The sequence below is a fragment of the Papaver somniferum genome, chromosome 9 (genome assembly GCF_003573695.1).
Source record: "Papaver somniferum cultivar HN1 chromosome 9, ASM357369v1, whole genome shotgun sequence".
Lineage (NCBI taxonomy): Eukaryota > Viridiplantae > Streptophyta > Magnoliopsida > Ranunculales > Papaveraceae > Papaver > Papaver somniferum.
In genome coordinates this window covers 184,983,237-185,003,215 of record NC_039366.1, presented here as the reverse complement: position 1 = coordinate 185,003,215, position 19,979 = coordinate 184,983,237, and the positions used below count along the sequence as shown (strand labels likewise).

Below are 19,979 nucleotides of genomic sequence, written 5' to 3'. Positions count from 1 at the left end.
ACAAAAAGTTAAAATTTCCACTTGTAGAAGTCATTTTAGCATCCAATACCCAAACTGCTTTCTATTCTTTTCAATTTCGGGAAGTTGAAAAACAACTTTTCCATGTGCCATCCTAACAGGCTATCAGCGTGCGGCTGCCATGCGGGACCCAAACGGTTACCTCACCGTTATAACGTCCGTATAGATTAAAAAGGGGGAAAGGTCAGTTTACGTTGTAGCCGTAGGGTCATTAAATACTCGCTCTATATTTTGTGAGTCCAATCCAGTCTCTCTATATTCACGTCACCCACTTTGTCTGTGAATTGACGGAAATTTTGCTAACCCATTACGTCCACGTGTACCCCTCAAATCCACGACCACCACTCCAAAAAAAAAAAAAAGAGAGGAAAAAAAAATGAAAATGAAATAAATCATAAACTTAGGTCTTACCAAAACGTGTTTGACAAAAAGAAAAAAGAAAATCCCCAAATTCTTCTTCAGATTTTTTTTTCCATTGAATTTCTCAAACTCAGTATATAGGGTTTTTCCTTGAAACCCTAATTTTGATTTTGTAACCTAACAAACCCCGCTAATTTTTTTTTGATTTTGATTTTGTAGTCTGAGAAACCCCCCTAAATTGTTTGATCAGAAACCCTTGGTGTAACCCATTGTTTCTCTGGTCATCTGATTGTTGGATCTGTTCTCAAATTTGATCTCCTTCTCTGGGTTTTCTCTGTTGTTGTTGCTGTTGCTGTTGCTGTTGTTGTTTTCATCTAGTTTCATTTCTTTGTTCATATCTCGGAGAAATGGTGAGGAAGAAGAAGAAGCCACAAAAGGTTAATGGAGAGGGGGAAAGTAAGGAAGAGAGAGACGTGAAATGCTTAGCGGAGGCATTTTCATTGGTCTCATTAGAAGAAGTGAACTCAGCGTATAAAGAAGCACAGGGAGATAGTAACAAAGCTGCTGAGATATTAAGTGATTTGATGATGAATGCGGATAATGATTCATCTAGAGGGGGCGCCTGTTCAAGTTCCACTTCATCTTCGTTTTTCGAATCGTCCTCTAACAATAGTGAAGAGCGTATGACAAGTTCCAGTTCAAGTTCTTCAGAGATGTTTTGGGAATCAGATATTCAAAGAGCCCGTGATAGTTCTGGAATGGGTTTTGTGGACTGTAAGGCAAAGAGGGTTATAGCTACTGCTGGTACAGTATCTGGTGTACTAGGAAAATATTATGTGAGGTCAAGTCCATTGGATAAGGAAAGGGGAAGAGGGGGAGGAGGAGGAGAACAACAACACTATAATTCTCCTAAATGGAAAAATACTTGTATGGTTAATGGTGTCAGTGTTGGGAATGAAGAAGCTGAGCAGTTTCTGTTCTCGATGCTTGGAGATGGTTGTGATCTTAGCATGGCTGTGGTCAGAGACGTATTCTGTGAGTATTCTTATCTCTCTTTATTTATGTTGGTTTACTTATTTCTTATATTGTTATTTTTGTTTTGTGGTTAAAGGCTATTCTGTTGAGTGTCTTTTTGTAATTGTTCGTATATGAACAATTTTCTATGCAATTGAAGAAATTATCGAAGAACGTGTTATTATTGTTGTCGCCATGTTTAGTGTATTTAATAGTTAGAAGAGACGTTTAAGAGGGCCAGCAGTAACTCAGGGAGGAGTCTGTTTATGGGTTGTTATTCCTATGAAAGTCGAGTGCTTTTCATCAGAAGTAACACGAGGATGCTTGGTTTAGCAACTTGGTTCCAGTAACAGCCTATGTAGTGTACATTTTAGAGCTAGAAGAGGCAGATAAAGGGGCAGAAGTAACACGGAGAAAAATATGTTACAGTGTATTATTTTGAAAGTCAGTGATGTGAGTGTTTCCTGTTAGAAGTAACACGATAGATCGTGACATCTAAAGGATTCTTACTTTTGATTGGTTTTTCAATCTGAGAAAATCAAAGAATAAAGCTTGTATTTATAGTCTTGTGTTGGGGTTTGTTTATACTTGCTATGCAAGAAATGACTTCTTGCTTGTAACGCAAGGTTACGTAAAATTGGAAACTGAAACAGGCCCAAGCTGGTGCGTGAGGTATCTCCCAAATATTTCTTTAGAATGACTCTCTGGGTTTACACGTACCTTCTTTTGTCAATGCATAAACATGATATTATGCATCTTATCTTAAATGCAGATTCACATCTATATCATGGTATATATTACATGATAGTTTTGTTAGTTGTCTAATGTAAGCTTCAATTATATACAATAATAATGACACTTATTTTTATTTGCAGGTCAATGTGGATATGATGTTGAAAAGGTATTGTCACTGCTGGTTTTGGAATTCCAAGTGGATTGTCTTTATGAATATTCTTTCAAGATTTAGATACATGTTATAGGATGGTACTTTTGAATGTTCAAGCAAACTTGTTGAAAGCTGCTGACCCATCATTATATAATTTTCTTTCCTTCTCTCTCTCTCTCTCTTTTTTTTCATTGAACTACTTATAACTATTTCGACTAGGCTTATGGGTTCTGACATGATGTTATGAACCAGAGGTATCTACTCTGAACTGGGGTACTTGGACATGTATTTGCTCATTCTATGGGGCATGCGGTACCAAATTTCAAATGAAGTGGCAGGTCATCTCAAATAGGTTACTTCAGTATTTGTAAATACTCATCTTCGTATTAGCAATCCATGCGAGGTTTGCGTTAGTAGTGGCCATGTCAAAGGATAATCTTGTTATGTTACTCGGTTTCTGTTGAATTTCTTCCTTAGAAAAATTAGTGAAACAAACCTAAGGCGTGTTACGTTATGCGATCCCATTTATTTATCGCGGAGATGCAATCTTGTCACACGTCCATGAGACATATTCTAGTAAGCTTCCATTCATCAGTAATGTTTTTATTGCTGAACAGTATCTGAATCTAGGCAGTTATTTGAGTGCTTGTGACCTGATTGGGATGGTATGAACAAATAGAGTTGTAAATTTATGTTCATAGGTTTGAATAACTTTCCTGTCATTTTATGGAGAATGTGAAGCATATATGAAGCTCGCGATATGTAAACAACACACTAGGAATGTAACGGCATTATACATTTGGATTTTCAAATCTCATACCATCCTTTCATTATCAAAGTTGACAGATATAGTTTCCTTTGAGCTGTGATGACAATATATATTGGGCCTAATGAAAATTCCTTGTTGAAGTGTTTTCAGTTCTTCTTTTGGGATACCTAATGTAGTTGCTTCGCTGAAAGTCTTTCTACTTTTTTTGTAGGCCTCAGATGTATTGCTTGATTTGTCGTCTTCGTCATATACTGAATGCAATTTCGGCAAACGTGGTAATCTCAGTAATGGTTATACTGCTGATAGTTCTATGCGTAGATATCAGGTAGTGTCAGGACTTTTTCTTAATGAAATTTATATGAATATCAGAGCTCTCGATTTTGATGAGCATGGTAAGGTAGAGATTAAGTCCTACTAATTCTCTGTAACCTGGATCTTTCTCTTACAGGTAAAAGGGATGTCACAGACGAAGTATAATTTGTTTGGAAAAGAAAGCCGCGAGAGCATGCCGTCTTTGAACCGCGATTGCCGGTAAGCGCTTATTCTCATCATCGCTGTATATCTGCTCTTGTTTCACTATGTGCTACTATATGTATGGATGTCTTAATGTTACTTTCAGTTTAACATTGTGTGCATTATAACCATCAAAGGGCATTCTAAATTTTCTGAATTGCGTAAGATGATATAGGCTGCCAATCAAGCTGTATCATATCAAACTTATGTTTGGTATTTTAGTGTAATTCTTATTTCTTAGTTTAACACTTTGGGAATTATCAGTTTTATGTGTTACCGAACTTCTCTGAATTGGTTCCATCTTTGTTCAGGGCATATTCTGAAGTACTTCTTAGTGTTAAGGAATCTCGTGCCAAACCTGTGACTACAGAAAGTCTTCCGCAGGTGGTGTTGGAGTCATTGTTCAATGTCCCTCAGAGTGCCGAAGCTAATCCTGAAAATATGAATTTCAAGAACGTAGTAAAGAAAATAGAGTCCTTTGGACAGAAACTAGGCTTCCATGCTACTGGGCCAGCAGAGCCGCCAGATGAAGTAGAATACGGTACTTTCCATCCAAAATAGTGTTTCGAGTTACATTTCAGTTGCTTGGTTTTCTTGCAGTCTTACAGTTTAAATCTTATCTTTGTTCATTACTGAGGCTACTGACCTTTTTTATGCATGTCAAGGGAAATAAACCTTTGTAACATTTTTCATTACCTCTTGATATTGAGTCAGCTAGTTTGTTTTTTCTTCTTTTCATTGCAACATATAGCAAAGGGAGAAGAATATCAAGTTTTCAGAGAAGATGCAAGGCATCACTGGGAGAAAATGAGGCTCTACCATCAGAAAGTAAGATGGTTGCCTATAGTACTTCATTTTCTGCATATATAATAATTACTTGTGAGTTGAAAATGATGGCTTACTAAAGGAGGAAGTCAGTTCTTTTTCAGGCTGCAACAGCATTTTCAAGGGGAGAAAAAGATTATGCAGCTTATCTTTCAGATCAGGTGGCCGGTGTTTTCTCATATCTACTTGTTATCTTTAACACTTGATGTTGATTTGCATTGTTACACGACACTTCTGGTGGGGCAAGCTGATTAATTTATTTTGATGTTTTTCTTTTTGGTTCAGGGGAGAGTTGAAAATAAAATGGCTCGTGAGGCTGATAAAAAGGCGAGCAAGCAGATATTTGAAGCCATGTGGGTGTTGGACCTTTTTTTTTTTTTTGCTGTTCTGGCAATATTGATGGTTTGATCTAACGCCAAAGAAACTTGACTGCTTTATCAGAAACAAGGGAATAAAGAATATGATAACAATTGATTTACATGGTCAGCACGTCGAACAAGCCATTAGGGAAGTGAAAGTTCACCTTGTCTTTATGATGAACACATCCTGTAAGTACTAAAATGTTATGACTCGCTTTTATACCACCTATTTCAATCCTATAACTATCGTGCGACTGCGCTAGACTGATTTTTTTCTTTCTTTCTTTTTCTAGCTGTTCAACTTCTCAGGGTCATTACTGGATGTGGAGTTGGCAAGGGTACAGTGAAGCAGTCGGTATGTTGTCTACATTGAAACCAGTAACATATATTTCCGCTTGAGATATCATGCGTCATAATTGGTTTTATAGTAAAAATTAATATGCATGGGGTCCCTTGGGGACCTACAATAATTTTGGGTAGAGTTTCAGTCAGTTTTAATGTTATATTGTTGCTCCTAGTAGCCTTGTTTCACCTTATGATTATGTTTTGGCAGGTGATCCGCCTTGCCGAAAAGGCAGGAGCCGAGTGGAAGGAAGAAAACCAAGGAGTGGTAACTATCAGAGTAGTTGGGCGTAGAGAGTGTGACTTCTTAGAATCAGATAGTGATACTGAGTAGAGGTAACTCTTTGTTGGATTCAAGTATTCAACAAAACGTGTTTCGTGTAAATACGGTTAGCCTACATTCAACATGATAATTCCAAGATGCCCCACTGTGTAAACTCAACTTTTTTTTTTTTTCTGTGTAACGCATCAAACATTAGCTGCTGCAGAACCTGGGGCAGTTCTGCATTGTATGTGTCTTGGACTAAGTTAGTGTCCAGAGTCTGACTTCTGATAATTTATCGTTTAGCTGTTTTTATGATTTTTTTCGATAGTTCAACTTGGTGGAATGAAACCCGCCTTAACATTGAAATGTAAGTTTTTCTTTTTGTAATTTGTACATGATAATGAAGTCATTGTCATTGTAATTGGAATATGTTGGGATCTTTAATTATTCACTGCAACATAATTCATCTAAATATTCTGCAGTGGTTCGTTCCCACATCACTTGTATCCCAGTAATGTGTATCATGATCGCACAGTTTGTTTATGGGTTCACAGCAGCACATGATTTTCTCTGCAGTGGTGGAAAGTGTCCTAATAACAGTCTCCACTGGACAGAATTTCAGTCGGAGATGATTTAAGAAAAGCCTGCCGGCTTTCTGACTGTCGAAAAATCTTCAAGTGAGTTGTCGCATCATATCTCGAACTTTGAACGGTCAAAATAATGAGTGCGTCTTATATGACCGTGGACTGTGGAGGCGATTCAAGACATTCTAAAATGTTCCAAAGTCTGAGAGAAGAATAATTAGGGTTCGAACATTGATTCTCACATGTATGACAACAGTTGCAGATTCTTCATCAGGAGCTGAACAATCTAGTATGGATTATGATGCTGATGATCAAGCAGAGGTCGAAGAAGAAGAAGAAAGCGAAGTATGGAAGACGATTAGTAAGAGTTTTCAACAAGTACAAGCAATTTTAGATCAAAATCGGATACTAATCCAACAAGTTAATGAGAATCATCAATCAAAAATTCCTCAAAATCTTGCTAAGAATGTTGCCCTAATACGAGATATCAATATTAATATCTCTAAAGTGGCATCTATTTACACTGAGCTTTCTACAAATTTCTCTGGTTTCTTTCATCAAAGTCGTGGGGAGATGAAGAATCAAGTGGAATATGCGGCTGATGCTACAACTACAGTAAACTCGAAACCTTTGTTTGATCGTAAATGATTGGTTTCTAAATTTGTGTTTGTTTTGTTGGTAAGAGTCAGAAATGAAAGTTGTTTGCTAAGTGTTTGTTCAAATGTCGCAAAAGAGTGTTGTTTTTTGTGTTTCTGAAATGGTTACTTAAGTTTGCTTACGGATTATGATCTATGTATGTGTATGGATTCTTATGGATTGCTTGTTTCTTTTTTAATAAGGATGGTTGCGGGATACACATCTTCATGTTCTACCCTCAGATGTGATAAGGTACTTATCGTTTATGTATTAATATCTTTGTTGTGATAATTCAGAGTGAGATTGAACGAGTTGAAGCAAAAGAATTATAGGAATTGATAGGTTAATCTTACTTGTAGTTTATTATGCGCTGATAAAATGTTCTTGGGAAAAGGTTCGGACTGGGAATCAAGTTTGAACGAGATTATTTGTAGCACTAAACTTATCTTGATGAAAAAAAAGACAAGTATGCTTTAGATACATGGTACTCGAGCTTAGCTTTGTCCTTTTAAGGTTGGTTTAGGTGTTGGGTTGGTTCATACTATGGACCAGAGGGAATATGAGGGTGAAGGTCAGTAGGTTGCTCTGATTGCTCAAAACTCAGGTGGTGGCGTATTCTTAAAGAAACATTCACTCTCTAATAGTTAGTGTGTTTAATCTTTGCTATTTACTTCTTCACGGAATAACTAGCCCTACTAGGGCATTAAGCCTGTCACAGCGATCTGACTCCCAAGTCATTGGAGGTTATGATATTGATTGTATGGCCATTCAAAACGGATGCTCTTGGAGTCACAGTGAGGCATGAATTGCTAGGAGGGATCATCATAGGCTGCCAGGTAAGTAGTTTTCAGTGCGAGTACAAGCAACCTTTCAGGTGTTAGTTACTATCACGACAATGGAAATCTTCAAGTTTTGAGTAAGTTGGATTATAGTTTCTGAAACTATTTAATTGAAGTTGGACTATATTTGTGAGGAAGTTCGACTACGGGGTGACAGATTATGGCGTTCAATGTGACCATGGGTATTGTCTTGAACAAAGAGTTGTTATGTTTTCTTTCATTCTGCTTTGTTTTTATCTGAAAGATTAGTCTGTGAACGAGTCTTTCGCAACAATAAATGTATTCGCATTTGGAGTAATTCTATTTAAGAGCAACTGCAATGGTGGGAGTATAACCAAAGACCAAAGAGGAAAAAAAAACCAAAGTTTGGATTTAGTCCGTGTTGTGACACTCCGGTACAAGACTAAATTTGATGGAGCGTAGATATAATGTTCGTTTGATGAGAGGCGGTGGTATACTGCACGCCTGGATGGAGCGGAGGTATTATGCACGCCCGACAACGGGCGGAGACTTTACATGGGCCGGTTTTGGGGCGAACGTATAACATACACCCCATAACGAGACGGAGATATAGTGTTCACCTTGTGGGGTAGTAGAAGTAGTCAAACTTCTAGAAATCGATATCTTTATGCAACCAATCAGGCTGACCTTGTTTACCTGTAGTGTTGTGAATGATGGATAATATACATGCACGCAATTTAGTTACTTGACAATGAAACATCTTTTTTATTTCAAGGATAAACTTCACAATCAAATATGGGATGCGTTGTATGCTCGATTATTAATGTTAGATGTGCGATTCCAAACAATTGGTGACAGGTGATGCCATATAACCAACACCGACTAGGTTGGAGTTTACAACAGTCTCAATGGGGCGGTGTGTATATCAACGCTTGATGCCAGGCGTAAACTTCAGCAGCGCCCAATCGGGCGTACATTTCAGCAACGCTCCATTGGGGCGTAGTTTATATGCACGCCTCTTCGTGGGACGAAGACTATACATGCGCTTCATGTCAAGCGTAGTTTATATAATCGCCCAATGACAAACGAACATTATACCACCGCTCGACTATATTTGGTTTTAGTCTTGGTCCCAGACCAAATATAGTCTGGGATTTGGTTTTAGTCCGGCTTTTAGTCGATAGTCTGTCCCGCTGTGTCTCGTTTTTTTACCAAATATATAGGTTTACTCGTCCACTGTGGTTGCTCTAAGAGCGTCCACAGTGGGCGATTAAACCCAAATATTTGATCTTTTGAACAGACGTAGTGGAACGTACTATCGATCAAATTTTGATCGACGACTAAAACCCAGAGTATATTTGGTCGGGGACCAAAACTAAACCCAAATATAGTCGAGCGTTGGTATAGTCTACGCTCCACATCAGGCGTTGGTATAGTCTACGTCCCACATCAGGCGGACGTATATTCCACCCCACATCAGGCGTTGTTATAGTCTACGGTCCACATGGGGCGTACGCAAAGTCTACGCCCCATTTTTTTTGTTTTTAATTTTATATGGGGCGGGCATTATACCCCCGTCCCATTCTTTGTTTTCAAAACAACTTTAGTGGGGCGGGCTTTATATCTCCGCCCCACTTCTTTCATTTTTTTTTTCTAGAATCTCCCCAATCAGGCGTTGATATAGTCTACGCCCCACACCAGGCGAACGTATAATGTACGTCTGACCAAATTTAGTCTTTCCACCGTAGCGTCACACACCAGACTAAACCCAAAATTTGGTCTTTTTTTTCCCCTCTTTGATCTTTGGTTATACTCGCACCACTGCAGTTGCTCTAAGAGAACAGGTTTCAATCTGTGATACTAAAGCTAAATCAACCTGTTTTGTTGTTTTAGAACACATTTAAAAGTAAGTGTTTTTAACTCTGATAGTCCAAAAAAATTGTGGATTTATAGTCCATCCACGAGGATTTAGCTCACCATGCCAAGCGATTCTTCGTTCCTTTAAGCTCCTTTGATAATATTATGCATGGATTGTAACTTGAAATTGAACATGGGTGATTCATTTTCTTAGCCCTCGATCTCCATGTTTACCTCGGCAAAATTTTCAAATCTATGAGAAACCCATTTTTACTGCTCACCCACAAGACGATAACCCACAAATGATTAAAGTACCTAGGGTTTGGAGTTTTAAAGAAATTCATTAATGGCGCGTTTGGTAGCGGAAATCATAGTCCGCGAGGATTTATAGTTTCATGGGATTACGAATTCCAAGAGTCATGTAAATCTTTGGTAAATTTGGCAACTCAATAAAATATCTTCTAAATTGTACAAATTATGTATTTACGATAGAAATTACCATTTGGTCATAGATATGATATAATATAATATAGTTAGTTTGGTCCTTTTGACCTTGTCAACTGTCTGTTTGGTCATTTTTTAAAATATATATTGTTGTTTGATCCTAAAATTTATTGTTTGGTCCTAGGATGGACAATACCCACGCGGGATAACATCACGAATGTGATGTAATTGTCAAATAGTAGTGGCAGAAATACCTTTTTAATTAGGACCATATTAAATCAGCCTATAAAGCTCTCACTTCTACAGGAAATAACACAAGTCAGCACACACAACGCATTACCAATCTGGTATGGAAAAAACTATGGAAAATGAATGCTCCTCGTAAAGTCAAGCTTTTTATAAGAAAGTGTCTAAAAGGAATGGTTCATACATTAATGAAGATAGTCACTACAAATCAGGAAGTGATATTCTGTGTCCTCACTGTGAAACAGAGATTGGAACTTTAAAGCATCTTCTAGTCACATGTACCTATTCTTCAGCAGTTTGGTTAGATATGAATGTAAATGTCTCAAACATTCAAGCTCAAAAAAATTCTGTCACCAACTGGATAATAAGCTTGTTTTCTACTGCTCAAAGTGTTAACAGTGAAGAACAAAATCAATGGCTACTCACACTCATGAGCACTGCTTGACAGATATGGAAGAATAGATGTGATAAACTCTTTCACAATAAAGCTCCAAATAGGTGGATCACTTTAAATAACATCAGATGGTTAATAAAACCGTGTTCTAGGGACTATCAACAAGATAAAGGAGTTACAAATAAGCATTCTAATTGGTTGCCACCAGTAGATAAACAATTCAAGATAAATTTAGATGCTTCTTTTGATGATAAAACAAAATCTTTTGGAGTTAGTCTAATTGCTCGAGATTCTACAAGTTCCAGGAGAGGTATCAGAGACAGGTACTTCAATGGAGGATTACATCCGGAGCAGGCAGAATGCTTGGCAATAAAAGAAGCACTCAGTTGGGCCAACAAATTCCAATGCTTAGCCTACTTCTTGAATCCGATTGTCACAGTGCAGTTTCTTCTATCGAAGATGCGATCCCTCATGTACATTGGATGAATCAGGGGCTTGTAAATGAAATAAAGCATCAACTTTTTACTAGTTTTAGAACTATTATAAAATATGTTAGCAGATCAGGTAACAATGTAGCTCATGTAATAGCCAACGGAGCTAGAACCCAAAGAGCTTCTTTTGATATTTTGGACAAAATCCCAGCTGATATATATACAGCTATAAGGGAAGATATTGTTAACCTGAAGTTATGTACTTAATCTAATCTAATGAAGTTCTGTTTCAAAAAAACACAATTAGGACCATATATATACTCATTATTAAGAGAGAAGAGAATTAATTTCAGATTTATTTTCTCTCTCCTATCTTTTTTTAGATATACTTTCTCTATTTTTTTTTTCTTTTTATTTTTGTGTTTGTCCATAATATTTTACACTAGGAGATGGGCCACAAGTTGGTAAACTTAAGCCTAATAATGGGAGACTATGATAGTTTCACAACCAAAATGGTCTTACTTGGACCTAATAAGACTCCTCTTATTAGCTAATTATGCTCCATTGGGCCTCATAGGCTCCTCTTGTTAGCCAAAAAAGGCTAATTAGGCCTCACAAACTCCTTACTTAGAAGCCTATGTGCATGGGTCCAAATCAAGCAACTAAGGAACCCCCGTCACCACTTCCACGTCAGCGGGTCATATCATCAATTTCGAACCAACCAAAAACTGCCACGTCAGCACTAAACACGGTCAGCAGAACAGATAGTTAGTGACGTCAACAGGTTATCAGCAAACGGTGACATTGGCATAGAATATTCAAGAATATTCCGTTACGTTATAACGTCGTTAGCATATTCCTTACACTGTTAGCATCTTCCATTAATGTTATGACGCCGTTAGGGTTACTGTCAAATGCGTCAGCACGACGCCAGCAGATGACGTTAGGTCATATTCTCAAGCAGCGTCAGTTCTCCGGTGCCGGTACAGTAGCAGGTTGCCGGCGGCAGGTGTCAGCGAACGATGACGTCGTTAGAATATTCGAAGAATATTCAGTTACGTTATAACGTCGTTAGCATATTCCTTACACTGTTAGCATCTTCCGTTAATGTTATGACGCCGTTAGGATTACGTCAAATGCGTCAGCAAGACGCCAGCAGATGACGTCAGGTCATCATGTCAGGCAGCGTCAGTTCTCCGGCGGCGGTAGCAGGCGGTGGCGGTTGGACTGATGTTCGTCCGACAGCAGCAGTGATTCTTCTGTGTATCGCGGAGTAAGATATCTATATAGCCCCTGGATTTTTGCACCCCGCTCATGTGTACTGGCGGATGTTTACGCCCACCGAGTTTGTCTGAGTCGGCTCACTGAGTCCAGCCGAGTTGCGCCCTTGGCTCACTAATATTTCAACCCACACTGATTTGCCTTGGGGATTTATACACCCACTGTGGGCTTGAGTAACCTTTCCTCTTGGGCTTGCCATTTGAACACCTAATTATTTGGGCCAATCCTTTGCACCTTTTGGTTTAGCAAAATTCCATAATCCTAGACGAAGATTCTGGATACATGCAGGACCAGTCATGCAGGGAATTTATGTCAGGGATTCATGCATGGAATTTATGCGAGGGAGTCATGCAGGGAATTTATCATAAGGAGGCATGCAGGGGAATTATTACAATTTATACTCACCACATAATTAGGTTGTGGGCCTAATTGGCACCATATAAATACAGGGATTCACAACCCCAAAAGGTATGCAATCTTCCCCACTAAAATAATCAGTGAAAAACCTAAGCTAACTTAAACATCAGAGGGTTTTTTGCAGGTACCCCCCCTACACTGTTCAATTGGAGAAAAAAGCAGCAGATCAATCTTCAACAAATCACATCAAATTCGTGTTTGAGGTAGAAGAATATTTTACCATACAAACATTTTGCTTATAAAGATGATGAAGACAACAATGATGAAGACGACGACAATGATGAAGAAGATGATGATGAGACAATGATGAACATAATCCTTCTTCCTCCGTTTTTCTAGGTTTTCGACGATGAAAACGATGAAGATGATGATGAACGATGAAGTTTTTTGTGTTCTTCTTCTCTGCTACTGCTGTTGAAGATTATGAAGACGATGAAGATGATGAAAATTTAAAGAATGAACTTCATTTTTAGATATTTTTATTATGTGTTCATTCAAAAAAATGAACTTTGATTTTTTTTATGTGTTCATGTTAAAGAATGAACTGTGTTTTAGATCTTGAATTATTAGGTGTTCATTTTAAAGAATGAACATCTGTTTTTTTTATGGATTTTTGTTGTGTGTTCATGTTAAGAATGATCTCAGTTTTATATCTTGAATTATTAGGTGTTCATTTTAAAGAATGAACAAGTTTGAATTAGTTTGTTTTGATAAGTGTTCATTTTGACGAATGAACTCTGATTTTTGTTCATAATATGAACTTTGATTGCGTGTTCATTTGAAAGAATGAACTCTGTTTTCAGACTTGATTTAGTGGTTTTAATTAGGTGTTCATTCTAAAGAATGAATTCTGTTTTGTTCATAATAACCAAATTTTTTATTATGTGTTCATTTTTAAGAATGAACTCGAATTTATAAAAAGCATTACCAAACACCTAATAGTTCATCAGATAGAATGGACTCCTATAAAAAAATAAGTAGGAAGTACAGAGTTCATCAGAGACCATGAACTCAAATAGTTATGGAAATAAAAAAATTACGGAAATTAATGCTAAATCAGTACGACAGGATATTTTTGTCCATTTTATATTTTTAAATAATTATGGACCAAACAGGAACCGTGTTTTCCCGCTGGACCAAATAGTCTTGGGACCACCTAAAAAAGGACCAAATGATAATTTCCCCATGTTTAAAATATAATTTTAAACGTTATATTCTTAAATCACGTTTAAAATATATTCCAAAAACTGAGTGAAGTATTCCTTAACGTATTCATATTACAATAATGTTAAACCCGTATCAGAATCTCACGAGATTTATCTTGAAAAATTATCCAATGACAGTCTATCCATCTCTTATGGCACTAGGATACGTGGTAGGCAGAGTGGTTATTCTCTCTATATCGGGAGAAATTTCTAGATACAAAGCATCATTTTCCAAGTTAAAATTTCACCCAATTTCTTAGAAAAAATTCTAGTGTAATAAAAAACTTATCTCACAAAAGATCGTTCCTCCAAATAAACATCATATTCATTTGGAATCACAATTTGATTGCTATCCGCCTCATCTCATGCGCGTCTCAATCTTATAAGTGAGCTTATTGACCCTCGCACTAAGCACTGTAATGTTAATATTTTCCATCAATTTTTCTCTCATAAACAAAATTAATGTATTTTAACTATTAGACTCGCATCTTTCAATAGAGATATTTAAGGATATTTAAGGTGCGCTGGAAAATACGTGGCTTTTTACGTGTAGCTCTACTTATAGGCTCTATATCATCAATCTATCCTAGATTTACAATGATAATTGTTGGGGTGATGATACCAAAGATCTAAGTTTGTATCTCATTGTTGGAATGTGGGGATTTTTTTCTTTCTTTCTTTCCCTAGAAAATAAGTTCGAAAAATTTTCATTGAGATGTGAGGATTTTTTTTCTTTCTTTCTTTGTCTAGTAAAATAAGTTCATTGAGATGGATGGAATTTTATTTCCTTTTTGGCATGGTAAAATAAGTTCGAAACTTGTCATTGGGATGTGAGAATTTTTCTTTCTTTTCCTAGTAATTTCGGCTTGGAATTTTTGTTTCTTTCCAAGCCAGTTACACGGGCTTGTAAGTAGATTGGGAGGGAGATTTCTTTCTTTCTTTGCCTTGATTGAGCTTGGAATTTTTCTTTGTTTCTTTGTCTAGTTATCTAAACTTGTAGGTAGTAGACTTTTGGAACTCAACAAGCGATTGTAGGTAGTAGGTGATAGAATGTTTTTTTCCCCTAGATATATACTTGGGCTTGTAGGTGGTCGCCTTCTAATTTTGGGTTTGTAGGTAGTAGATTTATTTTATCGAAGAGGTTTAAACTTAAAAAGATATCAGAATAAGGGATGTGGGGATTTTTTTTTCCTTCTTTTTATAGCTACCTAAGCTTGTAGGTACATAATTCTTCTTATAAAAGAGGTTTAAACTTAAAATAAAATGAAAATGTCATCATTCTAATTCCATTACTTATCTTAGGAAATGTTGAAAATGAGAGGGTACCAAGTACACCACCAAATGTTTTCCTTGGCACCCTATATAGACGAAATCTAATATAATTACAAGTAGATCAACTTAATGATCCTTGACAATATGTATATAGAGTTTATATCTCTATCTCTTTATAATCAGAAAGTCTAGAGAATAAAGTATGTGAACCTGATTGTTTAAAAGAGTACTTGGACGATCTCTAAGATCAATATAGTCGTATCCCAATAATCAAATCATAATTCTTCCAAGTAAGAAACTTGTTATCTTTCAAGATACAAATTCTACAAGAATGAGTCTCGTAATCGGTCACAATTAATATGGACTATCTACTAGGATTGATTACGTATTACATGGGCTAACCCTATTATAAATATAAACAATATAATGCGGAAAAGGAAAACACACAAGACACCAAAAGTTTTGTTAACGAGAAAGAAACAACTGCAGAAAAACCCCGGGACCTCATCCAGGTTTAAACTCTGAACCGTATTAAGCCGCTACAGACACTAGCATACTATTAGGCTTCAGACTGGAATGTAGTTGAGACTGAATTCACCCTCCAAGAAATTCAGCTGCAGTCGTGCTCCCAACGTCTCTTGAATCTCGTAAATCTCTACGTAGTTGATTCCCTTAGATGATGTTATTTACAACCTAAGAGTTTCTTCAGCCTAAGTGAAGAATTTTAATATCAATCTGTCTCTAACAGATAAGCCTATTTGATTTCCCTTTAGATCGAACTGATCAAGGCTTGGAAATTTGTTTGTAATAGACAAAGCTAGTGAACCTCACAAATTATGAACACTTACACTCAGTTAGTTGTGAGGCCTGGATCATTAACCACCTCTGAAGAACAATCGTGAGCTAATCAATTAAGAATAGTTTTCAAATATCTATCTTGAGAAACTGTTGATGGGGCAAAACGATTTGTTGATTTTTTAGGAAAGTGGAGACTCGAGCGTGCGGGCAGAGACTCCTCAAACGAGAAAATTGCCTAAACTTTTTTCAATCAGATGCACTACACATGAGTGTTTTGAGTTCGAGATATCAATCTGTAGGACTCCGGCCTAAACCAAGAAAATGGTCGTTCCTGAGTCAATTCGGTCACAAAGAAGGATGAGGATCGATCTGTAGGAGGGAAGCTAAGAAGTGTGTGTGAGATCAATGATGATCAAGGATTATGGATGTGTTGAAGATTTTTGCAAGTTTATGAACTGCTGGGTTCAGATGGGATAAGTTTAACCGATTGAGCGATAATTTCTTGTTGGTCAAAAATTTTGTTTTTCAATCGTGGATTCAGAAACTTATTTATATTGCAAGAATAGTAGACACATTGATCCCAGTAAGTGTGACGGCTGCTGGAGTGAAAGAGTGGGAAAGTAGAAAATCGTGGTTAAACCAGTTCCATGTCGTGCGGAGACTTGGTTGATTGTCCATCCACTACTTTGCTAAATCCCTCAACTGCTTGCACGACTTACTCACATTTCTCGTCGTGGGTGTACACACGTGTCCTAGGCCGCCAAAACAAAACCCTAGTAAATATCCCCCCATATGACATGATTGATTTCTCATGATATATTTAATTAGTCAGTTGTTGACTTGACTAGATGATGAGTCTTAGCCTTGGTGAGTCGAGCATAATGAACGAATGTGGTATGTCGTGGGTCTCGTGGATTGAGCATAAGGTGTCTGCTGGGACACGATAATGGAAAGATGTTGAATCTTGATGAATTGTGATATACCATTTTACCAGTCGAAGTAATAATGATATTTGGATCGATCTTCCGATGAGATTGCTCGATCAAGGACTTATTTTGATATGTCGAGTACTCGACAAGAAATCAAAAATATTACTGAATTATGCATAATGTTCTTTGCTGATCTAATATATCATGAATGATCAAATGACAATATGGGATCAAAAATATTGGATGGTCGTCCGTTCGAACCATGTTGCTCAGTCGAGCAAAAATGTTGGTAGCAGGACCAAATATGAAATATGAATTAGAATATTGATTGCTTGATCAATAGAATTCTCGAATGTCGATAATTTAATCAACATGAGGAATATTTCTCGGTCGAGCAATTGATAGTTGAATCAATGAATCCTGAACCCAGTTGATCGTGTATTTTGCTAGATTAAGCAATTTAGTGTTGATAGATGAGCAAAATAAATACTGCTAGTTTAAGCAAATATTGCTCGTTTGAGCAATATTGCTCGATTCATGAATTATTGGTAGTGGGACCAAATAAAATATTAATTAAAAATATTGGTAGATGGGCCAAATATTGTATAATTGATTAGGATGTTGATTGTTGGATCAACATAAAATTATTAGTGTTTGAACTTGGTCAGAATTACGGTTTCCAGAGCATTTGGTTTAAAACCCTAAATTTTGATCGATTGTTGATCAATTGATGATTTATTGAAAATCAACCAAATGACTGAGAGAGGCACCAGCTACATGGGATGATGGCCGACCATGTAGCGTCCAGGTGCTCGAATGAGCATGCACCAATGCCTTTTGTAGACAGTTGGTGAAAGGATGATTAAATGCTCATTTAATCATTATTTAAAAATAGTGCTCGTCTGAGCATTAGGTGGTAAAACCTAATTATGGATAGAGGAGAGACCGACCAAGGGGTATGAAATCATCCTTGGTGGTCGTGGGACCAACTGATGGTCGATTGATCAAAATCCAAGCTATTTGGAAAGAGTTTGAACCCATTATGAATATGAATTAAGGAATATTAATTAGGTCAAAATCATAATAGGGTGTGGGACTGGCTTCTGTAAACCAAGGGGACGACCTTGGTCAGTCAAGGTAGCATGACCGTGTCACCATATTGCACGTGACTCAATTCTGAAAGTTTTGGTATTTTCTCGTGCGTGCTTGAGCAATATTTTGGATTTTCAGAAGAGTTTGATCTTGACTGAAACTCTCGATTTTGCTTGAATGAGCAAGTAGAACTTTTCTCGTGCGACCAATATTTTGAGAATATTAAAATAAATAATATTTTAATATTTTTCGTGAGAAGCCCGGATGGTCGTGTGACCATTTGACTTTTTGGCCTTTTGGTAGTTTGAGCAAAATTGGTAAATATGGAAATATATTAGGGTTTTTGCTCAAACGAGGGAGTTTCATGAGATGAGAGAAGAAGTAATAATAATAAAATAAGGAATTAGGGAGGTGTGGGTCTAGTCGCGGCCAAGGTATGGCATGGCGTCCCGCGTGCCCGATCTCGTGCTCTTTCCTATTTTATATTATTATTTTTCATCATGTGAAGAAATATGGAGAACTAGGAGTTTTGCTCAAACGAGGAAGTTTGCTCAAACAAGGTGTTTTCGAGAGACAAGATAAATAATAAAATAGGTTTAAAATAAAATAAAGGAGAGCGGGACCGGCGGGCGGGTGGGCCCGGTCCCGTGCGTCTCTTTTATTTTATCATTTTATATTATTTTCCTCCCTATTTTGCATAGGTTTCCTCGTTCGTCCATATTTTTGAATGCTCGTTTATGCATTTGGGTGCTCACTCATGCATATTTGGGTGCTCGTTCATGCATTATTGTTAACTATACTCGCACCATTTTCTCGGGGCTTACTCGGTGCTGGCCTGAATGCCCGAGAAGTGAATATCTATTACTAATTCGTGGAATTCAGCTAAGAATAAGCCGTGAAAAAGAGTAATGAGATGGATTGAATATCTATTACTAATTCATGGAATTTAACCGAGAATAAGCCATGAAACAGAGTAATGAGATGGATTGAATATCTATTAATAATCCATGGAATCCAGTTGACGATAAGCCATGAAACAAAGTGATGAGATAAGATAGATTATTTTATAGAAATTCAATTGATGAATGTTGCACTAGAATTAATCTATGAATTTCTCTATACTAGCATGCAATATGTTTAGGAACGATTATTCGAGAATCGAGGTATGAGATGGTTGAGACATCATACTCGTTCTGAATATTAGTTATATATATTCAAGGAACATTGAGACATCCTGAAGACGTTAACGCTCTATACTAGCATGCAATATGTCTAGGAGTCGTCCAATCATAATCGATTCCTATACAGAAGTATTGATGAAATATGTGAAGTGTTGAAATCTCAATTGAGAGGCTTTACGAATCACATATTCATGCATGCTTTGAGAGGGTGTACGCTCGATCAGAGATTGTGAAATGAGCTTTCACGAATCCTAAAATATGAGTTTCACATACGTGTCTGAAGCCGTGTCAAAAATATGCAAGATCATGATTTTATCCTTTGTCAAAAATCCACCATCAACATTAAGTCCCCTGCTTAGTGAGGGACAATCATGTTCCACAGTAACCACTGGATGGTGATTTTCCTGATCACAAACGAAATAAGCAGTTGAACTTAATCGTACAAGACGTTACCAGAATCCTCGATTTGCTCCAATGATGTCATGTACAAGCGATGGCTTGAATAAGGATTCTAGTAGTATGATAGAGCGTCGTCTGGTGAGTGTAGAGAGATGAGGCACCACTGATTTGGGTGGTCGAACGCCCAATTTTGGTCGGTTTAGCGTTTACCGGCCCGAGCCGAAAAAGGAAAAGAGTTTAATTAGGTTTTGGAAATAAATATTATTATAAAAGGGAATAAACCCTTTTTTTTTTTATTGACCGACCACCCCTCTCTTCATCTCTCTCACGTCCAAGCAATGGAGGGGAATTTTTTTCGCTGGAGTTTCGTCGCCGCCAACCGTCACTGCCATAGTCCGGCCAAGTTCCGGCCTGCGCCGACCGTGTATTTTTTTTTATCACGTTCATGGATTTTTCATGTTAAAAAAAATCATATGTATATGTATACATATAGAGGTGAGTTTTTACAGGAAATTTTGTTTTAGAAACGGACGTCCATCCATCAGTATGTTTAAGAAACAAACAACAATCCCTAATATGAGAGAAATATATATATTTTTTTTAATAGACATGATCTGCTTGCAGTGAAGAAAATTTTGTCTATGAGCTTTTATGAAAACAAA

General features: G+C 37.2%; 2 protein-coding genes across 3 annotated transcripts; both read left to right on the top strand.

The window, feature by feature from the left end:
* Positions 1 to 413: 413 nt before the first annotated feature.
* LOC113309836 (SMR domain-containing protein At5g58720) lies at positions 414 to 5,808 on the top strand. Of its 2 annotated transcripts, XM_026558353.1 has the most exons (11): positions 417 to 1,413; positions 2,268 to 2,293; positions 3,259 to 3,372; positions 3,496 to 3,578; positions 3,872 to 4,101; positions 4,312 to 4,388; positions 4,490 to 4,546; positions 4,671 to 4,738; positions 4,827 to 4,933; positions 5,038 to 5,099; positions 5,298 to 5,808. In XM_026558353.1, the coding sequence occupies exons 1-11, from the start codon at positions 786 to 788 to the stop codon at positions 5,418 to 5,420; spliced, it is 1,575 nt and encodes a 524-aa protein (XP_026414138.1). In that variant the 5' UTR covers positions 417 to 785; the 3' UTR covers positions 5,421 to 5,808. The 2 variants fall into 2 exon arrangements, 1 of the variants encoding a protein (XP_026414138.1); XR_003340769.1 differs by lacking the exon at positions 5,298 to 5,808 and having other exon boundaries at positions 414 to 1,413; positions 4,479 to 4,546.
* Positions 5,809 to 6,152: 344 nt separating this feature from the next.
* On the top strand, positions 6,153 to 8,140 carry LOC113309837 (protein EARLY FLOWERING 4-like). The gene is made up of 2 exons (XM_026558354.1): positions 6,153 to 6,550; positions 6,775 to 8,140. The coding sequence occupies exons 1-2, from the start codon at positions 6,182 to 6,184 to the stop codon at positions 6,817 to 6,819; spliced, it is 414 nt and encodes a 137-aa protein (XP_026414139.1). The 5' UTR covers positions 6,153 to 6,181; the 3' UTR covers positions 6,820 to 8,140.
* Positions 8,141 to 19,979: the final 11,839 nt, after the last annotated feature.